Source organism: Natator depressus, chromosome 6, assembly GCF_965152275.1.
Source record: "Natator depressus isolate rNatDep1 chromosome 6, rNatDep2.hap1, whole genome shotgun sequence".
NCBI lineage: Eukaryota > Metazoa > Chordata > Testudines > Cheloniidae > Natator > Natator depressus.
The window spans coordinates 70,491,402-70,499,993 of NC_134239.1; the positions used below are offsets into that span (position 1 = coordinate 70,491,402).

At 48.8% G+C, this 8,592-nt stretch overlaps 1 protein-coding gene across 3 annotated transcripts in view; it reads right to left on the reverse strand.

Annotated features, from left to right (window-relative positions):
* The window catches only part of ITPKA (inositol-trisphosphate 3-kinase A), a 51,935-nt gene extending 50,360 nt beyond the window's left edge, over positions 1-1,575 (reverse strand). The window contains exon 1 of one of the 3 annotated variants that reach the window (XM_074957054.1): positions 949-1,575. In XM_074957054.1, the coding sequence (XP_074813155.1) occupies positions 949-1,443 (495 nt within the window). In that variant the 5' untranslated portion in view covers positions 1,444-1,575. The remainder of the gene's footprint in view (positions 1-948) is intronic. The other 2 variants (XM_074957053.1, XM_074957055.1) reach the window with 2 other exon arrangements.
* Positions 1,576-8,592: the final 7,017 nt, after the last annotated feature.

Here is an 8,592-nt window from a genome sequence, read left to right on the forward strand (position 1 = left end):
AAAATCCAACAAGAGAGAGTGAAAAATGCCTGTGATCAAAAAATGCCAAAACAATTTGAAAAAAAATCTTAATAGGTTGGTGGTAATTTCATAACAAGAAGAGAAACAGTGGCAGCACTTGGCTGGGTTTCAAGAGCCTCAGTTCCCCAGCAATGTAACACAGAGAATCATGCAGCATTATCACTGATCAGCATGCTGGATTTTTCACAGAGTTTATGTGATTGAGTAAGGGGAAATAGCAGCTTTCTTTTAGTTAGGTCACTGAAGCCTTGCTTAAAACACCAGTCTGATGAGTGCTCAATGACTCCCATGCACATTCCGAGACCACGGGACTGGAAGCATAGGTTGAATTGTGTATTTCTCCACGTCCACAGGCATGATATGCTGCTGTTTGCAGCACAGCAATACAGGAACAGGAGTAACTGAGGGGAAGTAACTTGAGCTCACATGAGCTGACCAGTGACTGGATGTTGTTGGAGGACTGTGTTATCAAGTTGGTGTTTACCACGGAGTACAGTGGAGCTGAGAGCCTGATATCGCAGGCACTTATGCAACAAAGAGCCCTTTGGCTTAGATTAGGGCAGCCCTGTTTTCATTTTAACAGCCTTCATTTTAAATTAACGTAGTGCTGGTGAAACGTGCCAGATGGACAGCCCGGTGGAGACCCAGCCCCAGAAGTACAGCAGGGGCAGTGGAGGCCTAGCCCACAACAAGGTCGCCCATCCCCAGGGTATCCATCCCCTGCTACTATATCCCCAGCCCAGGCACATAGCACTTGTTCTCCAGCACCGCCAGGAGGCGCCGCTTCCAGATCAGCGGCGCGGCTCGCTGGCGGCATCTGGACCCGCGGGCACGTGGGAAGCAGCGGGCTGTCCAGGGTGGGTCACTCGGCTCCGCGTAGCGTTCTGTGCAAGGGCAGCCCTTAGTCTACCGCTGGGGTGGGCCTACCTGGTTGGTGTCCTCCCCGTGCTCCAGTTGCACGATGCCCTGGCTCCTACCCTCCGTGTCGCTCAGCAGGTCGTCCTCGGAGTCCTCGAAGACGGACGAGGAGCCCGTGGAGGACAGCGAGGAGTTGGAGAGCCGGCGGGACTGCAGCAGGTGCAGTGAGCTGCCCGTCCCCAGCCAGCCGCTCTCCGGGTCCGTCGGGGGCCCTTTGGGGCTGCCCTGCGCCTCCTCGCTTTCCTCGGGGGTGACGGTCAGTTGCGGGATGACCGGCGGCAGCAGCCCGTTGCGGGGGCTGCAGCTCCTCTTGGCCAGGTCCGGCAGCTCCCGTGCGGCAGCGGCGCAGTGAGCCTCGAAGAACAAGCGTAGCTCCCCGACGCTCAGCCGCTTGTCCCTGCCCAGCTCCGGGCTGCTCTGCCGTTCCCAGCTAGAGTCCATGGTGGGGCCGGTGCGGGGCGCCTCCTGGGCACCGCTGCGGAGCCGGGGGCTGTGCGTGTGCATGGGGGGAGCGCGGCGCTGCCAGGAGCCCGGCCGCCGCTGCACCCGGGCAAACTTCCTGCTGGCTGCGTCTGCCGCGCGGAGCCGGGGGCCGAGGAGCGCCCAGAGTCATGTCCCAGCCCGCCCGCCCTCGCCCGCAGGGAGGCTCCAAGCCGGAGCCGCCTATCGTGCCTCAGCCGGGGCCGCAGCCAGGTCCATCTGGGGTGGCTCAGCCCGCCCGCCGCCGCAGCAGCTGCTGCTGCTGCTGAGGGAAGCGTAGCCGCCGGAGGGAGGAGTCAGGCCCACGCCCGCTCCTGGCTGCGGCTTGGCCCCTTCATCTCTTTTGCTTTCAGTTTCCACGGCGCCACCCAGAGACGCCTCTGGAGAAAGCTTCGGGGGAGCCAGACCCAGGCCCGGCCGTGGCCTCGCGCAAGCGGGGTGAGAGCCCGGGCCAGTGCTGGCCCCAGGACCACCGCTCGGCTTCCTCGCGGGCGCTGTTCACGTGGCCGCGCTGAGTGGCGCGTAGGGCTCCAGCCTCCATCTTCCGCGCTCCCCTGGCCCGCTGAGAAGTTCCCCAGCCCAGCCCAGCCTGTGCTGTGCCCCAGGCGACGGGTCTCCATGGACGGCAGCCACATGCACAGCCCCCTTTCTAGTCCTGGGTGGTTATCGCTCACCAGTGTGCCCCTCCTCTCACCGGCCCACAGCCTGGGGGCAAAACAGCCAACAGAAACACCCTCCCATCTTCAAGAAACAGGGATGCCTTCCCCTTGTTCCCTACTCCCATTCCCCGCCTCAGGCCAAATCCTGCTCTCACGGGCCAAGGGGAGTTCAGGCTCCTTTCACCCTTAGGAAATCCGTGACCTCATGGACAATGACAGGGTTGGTAGACCTGCCCCCCACAATCTTCCAGACACATATTTCAGTAGTTCAGTACATGCCCCTGTGCCCAATGCTGTACATTCGATAAGCTACCCCAATCCTGGAGCCCAATTCTGAACTTCCACAGACATCAATGGGAGTCAAGGGCTCTCAGGACCTTGCAGGAGCTGGTCCTGCTTTAATGTTTAAACTGGTCTCTGCTAGGCAAATACTTGCTGACTGAGTTGCACAATGTTAATGGCCCTGTTACTCAGGCTGGCTGAATGTGCATCTGGTGTCCTGAGTGGGTGGTGCATTTTAGGGTTGAGCTGGATACTTTAGATTCTCACATATTTTGCTAGTCAAGCATTCAGCAGTGGCTTCCTCAGGCTGTTTTCTGATGCACTAGCATATTTCGTGTGTTGTGAAAGTTGCATAATATGTGGTTTGGTTTCATATGCACCTGAGCTTAGTTTGTATCACTATTTCACCTGCCGACCTGTACTTAGTTCAGTTTTTCTAACCCACATCTTATCAAGATACAATTCCACTCAGTAAAGGAGGGTACCCTGTTACATCAGAATCCTTCCTACCTCATTTACTTTGCCAGTTATCTCCCACTCTCTTTTACTTACAATACATGAGATGACAATTTATGTCTTACATTGTAAGGCCTTTGGAGCAAGGAAGGCCTTACAGTAAGGTTATATCTCTGTAGAGTTGAGTAGTACAATGAACAATTTGGAGATCAAATGGTGACATCTTTAATCTGTTTTTGCTTATTAGTTACTTGACTTTAATAGGTTTCAGAGTAACAGCCGTGTTAGTCTGTATTTGCAAAAAGAAAAGGAGTACTTGTGGCACCTTAGAGACTAACCAATTTATCTGAGCATAAGCTTTCGTGAGCTGTAGCTCACGAAAGCTTATGCTCAAATAAATTGGTTAGTCTCTAAGGTGCCACAAGTACTCCTTTTCTTTTGACTTTAATAACCATTGAAGTCAGCTGGAGGTTTTTCTCAGTAAGGACTTCAGAATTTGTTCTTTTTATTTCTCATGCACATGCAGAGAGAGAGAAATGTGACCAAGGAAGAGAGGCAAGGAGGCCTACTGGTGCCCACAAAATACCTCTCCCTAATCAGCCAGAGGAGATCTTATTGAGTAATACAAAGCACTCCTCTGCTCTTCAACTGAGTGCACCATAACCAAATTGTTCCTTTTTCTGCCAACCTGGGGAACAGCAGCCCACATGTATTACTATTACTAAAGTATTACTATTGATTCCACGTCTGGTTGATTTATCTGTTTTAGAAGTTAGGGATTTTACTATATAAAAGTGGCAACAGATCTGACAGAGAACCTGTAAGGCAGTGGTGGGCAGCCCGTGGGTCGCATGCAGCCCGTCAGGGTAATCCACTGGCGGGCCACGAGACAGTTTGTTTACACTGACCGATTGCAAGCATGGCTGCCCGCTGCTCTCAGTGGCTGCAGTTCGCCGTTCCCGGCCAATGGGAGCTGCGGGAAGCAACACAGGCCGCAAGGACGTGTTGGCCGCCACTTCCCACAGCTCCCATTGGCCGGGAATGGTGGCCACTGGGAGCTGCAGGCAGCCATGCCTGCAGACAGTCAATGTAAACAAACTCTCTCATGGCCCGTCAGCGGATTACCCTGATGGGCCGCAGGTTGCCCACCACTTCTCTAAGGTGTGTCACAGGGGATGATAGCTGCTGGCAGGCTACACCTTGGTGATAAAGTGTGCAAGAAAATAGACTGATTTAGCTGACTGTCTCAGAAACAAGCACAGGCCAAAATCAAGGAGTTTGTGAGCCGACATTCCCTTATGATGGAAATATAGATAGATGCACAACATTTTAAATTAATTTTTAAATGATGTTTTAGTACTCAGGAAGGTACCATATTGATATGCTTGCAGGCTCAGACTGATCCATAAGCCGAGTTGTACACGCTTAAATGATGGTATGATTTTATACTGATTTAGTTAAACTGGTGTGGTTCTGTGTGGATGCTCTTGTGTTAGCTTAAGCCTGGTTTATATCAGTCTGGCATGCATCAGAAAATTTACAGATCCAGCTAAACCAATGTAACCAGTTCTAAACTGATGTAAGAGAGACCACGCACAGAAGTTGCATCCTTTTAACTAACCTGATTTAAGTTAAATCAGTGTAACTTGTGGTAATTCAGTGTTCTTCAGATCAACCAGTCAATGCGCCACAATCTGCCCTGCCTTCAGGGATCATCTCTGAGTGTGAGATCGTAATTCAGTTTCCAGGCCCATGCAGCCCTTGACCTCTGCTGAAACTGTCAACAAGGCTGCTAGCTGTGATTATGTGTTCTGTGATGTGAACATCTAGCTGCCAGAAATTGTACTCAGACCACCAACTCATTTTACGTAGGGTACCAAGCAGCCATCAGAGGGCATCCAGTTGGAGGAGCTATTGATCTGTGTTAGATTTGAACAAACATTATTTTTACAAAATCTTTAGATCTAGGTTGAAGAGTTAGAAGACTAGCAGAAGATACACGAGATTCTCCCCTGATTCACACTATCACAACTTCATTAAGTAAATGTGCACTTTTTTGGGGGGGGGGGGTATTTCCCAACACAGGAACTTAATAATAATTAGTAACACTTTGCACTTTAATAATACCTTCATCCGTGGTTCCAAAGTGTTTTATGAACATTCATTCATGAAGTGTCACAACACTTCTAAAACTTCAATATGCACTGTCCTTATTTTAATGCTGAGTAAACTGATATACAAAGAGATTAAATGCCTTGACTGAGGTCATGCTCATGCAGTGAGTCAGTGCCAGAGATGCAAACAAAACTAAGAATTCTGACTTCCAGTGTGCGGCTCTAACCATGAGATCACACTCCCCACCCACTTGGGGTTTTAAGTTTTGTTCATTTCAGTCATTATGATTCATTTCAGAGCTATTTCTTACTGCTATGGTTTTCAGTTTCACAGAGTCCTGCTACAGAAGGAACTTTCTGCCTTTGTTTGAATTTGCAAAAAAATTGCCACTGCATCCCCATCAAACCCCTATCTCAGCCTCATTACCTGCAATGTATTGTTTGCTTTTACTCCTTTCATTTTTTTTACTCCTATAAAAAATTGAAACACAACATTTCATTGGAAAGATAACAAAGAAACACCTCTTGGGCCTTGTCTAAACTAGGACAAAAGATGTACTGTTAGAGTTCCAACTAACACAATTGACAAATCTAATGTGGACAAGACACAACTTTTATTGTGTGCTAAACTGGTTGAGTTACCGCCTAGAGGGAAGCATTGGCTTTAACTCAACCAGTTTAGCACGTTAAACTATATGTACCACCTTGACTACATTAGAGTTCTCAAACATATTGATTAAGATATGTTAGCCAATGCTTGGTGACATCACATCTTTAAATCCTAGTCCACTTAGACTGTAATACAAATAAATGATAATAAATAAGACCCAAGAAGATCTGAAAAGTCACTGAGAATTTTAGTTCATCTCCATGCTAATTTTCCCCCTACTGTTACTCACACCTTCTTGTCAGCTGTTTGAAATGGGCCATCCTGATTATCACTACAAAAGTTTTTTTTCCCTCCTGATAATAGGTCCACCTTAATCGATTGCTCTATTGAGAGTTGATATGGCAACCCCCATTTTTTCATGTTCTCTGTGTATGTGTGTGTATATATGTATGTATATATATACCTACTGTATTTTCCACTGCATGTATCTGATGAAGTGGGCTTTAGCCCACGAAAGCTTATGTTCAAATAAATTTGTTAGTCTCTAAGGTGCCACAAGTACTTGTTCTTTCTGCTGATACAGACTAACAGGGCTACTAAACCAGTCCAGAGACAGTGTAAGGTTGCCCCCTGGTGGCTGGCATGGATTACATTTCCAACTGGAAAGTAAAATCTTTTTTCTACCCAGCCCAGGTGGACAGACTTGGGCTCGCACTACTGTGATAAAAGTAGCTGTGTAGACAGTGCTTTGGAGTTGTAACTCGTGCTCTGAAGCCCACCTCCCTCTCTAACTTCAGAGCATGAGCTCCAGCCCAAGACCCATGAGCCCAAGTCTGTCAACCTGGGCTGGGAGCCTTGCTGCTGCAGGATGTGTAGACATACAGGGGTATTAATCTGGAGTAATTCTGTTGAAGTCAATGTAGTTATGCAGGTGAATAGCTGGTGTATGTGAGAAGAGAATCAGGCAGCAGAACACCCAGCCAGTCTGGGTTGGGAGAGGGGAACTACACAACAAAAATTTTAACTCAAGGGGTGGGGGCTCAGCTCACAAAGTTTGAAAACCACTCAGGGTACAGGGAGAGGGTAGCTTAGAGCTGTGTGCAGTGAGGGGTGTAGCTCAGGGTGCAGGGAGAAGGTAGCTAGAGGCTGTGTGCAGGGAGGGGGTAGGTCAGGGTTCAGGCAGGGGGTAGCTAGGGGCTGTGTGCAGTGATGGGTGTAGCGAGGGGTGCAGGGTGGGGGTAGCTAAGGGCTGTTTGCAGCAAGGGGTGCATCGAGGGGGTAGCCAGTGGCTTTGTGCAGTAAGGGGTGTAGCTCAGGGTGCAGGGAGGGAGGTAGCTAGAGGCTGTGTGCAGTGAGGGAAGCAGGCAGGGGGTAGGTAAGGGTGCAGAGAGGGTGGTAGTTAGGGGCTGTGTGCAGCAAGGGGTGTAGCTCAGGGTGCAGGGATGGGGTAGTTAGGGGCTGTGTGCCAGGAGATTGCAGTTGCTGTTCCCCAGGGGCTCTGAGAGCCCTGGAGCTGGGTCCACTCAGCTGGGCAGCTCTTACTGGCTGTGCGAGCAGTCAAAGGGGGCTGGGAGATTAGGAGCACCCACAGACCCAGATACCAGCCGCAGGAAGAGGAGATAGGGAGCACAGTGGCTGCCCACCCGATGGCACCAGCCAGAGCAGCTGCCCCACCCTGCCCTGCCTGGCTCCTGCTTCCGACCTGGCCAGGGGTCTGGGCCTGCGGAGGAGGGAGGATGGAGGGGAGGGGAGAGGAGGAGGTGGGGTGTGTGGAGCTGGCACTGCAGTGTGGGGGGCAATGCCCCCCATTCCACCTCTGCCCCTGATCTCAGGGCTTCTGCCCCCAGGGCACCAGAGTTTGGGGCTCACGGATCCCCTGAAACCTGCTCATGGCCCCACAGGGGTCCGCGGACTCCTGGTTGAGAGCTGCTGTTCTAACTTATTTCACAGAAAACACCATTAATACTTAACATTCTCACAGCATTGAAATCAACAGGACTATGCTGATTTACATCAAATTAGCATCTGGCCTGGTAAATGAACTGAATCGGTGTGAGTCAATCCTTTCCATTAGGCATATTGTTGGGGAAATGCAGTCAGGAATGGATATTTTAAGTCTCAATAATAGCATATCTCTTTTAAAAAAAGAGAGAGAGGGTGGGAGCTATTGGTGGATCTTCCCCTTTCAATGACAAGACAACAGATTTAGGGTAAATTAGAAGTTTTTATTGGAACAACGGAGCAGTTGTCTGATCTTTATTTTTTTTTAAAGTACATTGGAAATAAAATAGCAACTTAAGGATCTTCATATTGGTATTCTAGTAGTTCATCTGAACATGCCACTCCACCAAAGATCTAGCTCTAGTTGTGCGATCATAATTAAGCACTCTGGAGAGCATAATGACATCAAAGACAGAAGAGTATGTCTTCAGGTGAAGAACAAACAACAGGAGCAAATTCATTCTCAAATAATAAAGATCCTATTTTCATGGAAACGTCCCTATTATATTCACAAGCAGAATTATTTCTAAATAGAATGTTTTATGCGGTTTTCTAGGAAACATCAGCAGATATTTAATATTCACATTCTTGGACATGAATGTTCACTTGCATAGCCTAAAATGAGTGCCCTTATCTGCATATGCCTAACTACCTGCTTGTACATGCATTTGTCCAATTTGTGCAAACAGCTACATCACATTCTAATGGTCTGAGCAGTAGCTGACAGGAAAACTGAATTCTATTTCCAGCTCTTTCACTAATTTGCTGTGTGACCTTTACAAGTTACTTAGGCCCAGATCCTCAATGGTATTTCAGTACCTAACTCCCCTTGATTTCAATGGAAGTTAGGCAGCTAAATATCTTTGAGGATCTGGGCTTTAAACTCTCTCCACTCAGTTTCCCAGTCTTTAAAATAAGGATAATAACTAGAGATTTAAAAATAGGGTGCATAGTTTGGAAAAAATATGAACATTTTGCCCATTTTCTGGGGGGGGAATCAAAATGTGAACATTTTTAACAAGCTCTAATATTAATATTTACTTGCCTTTGA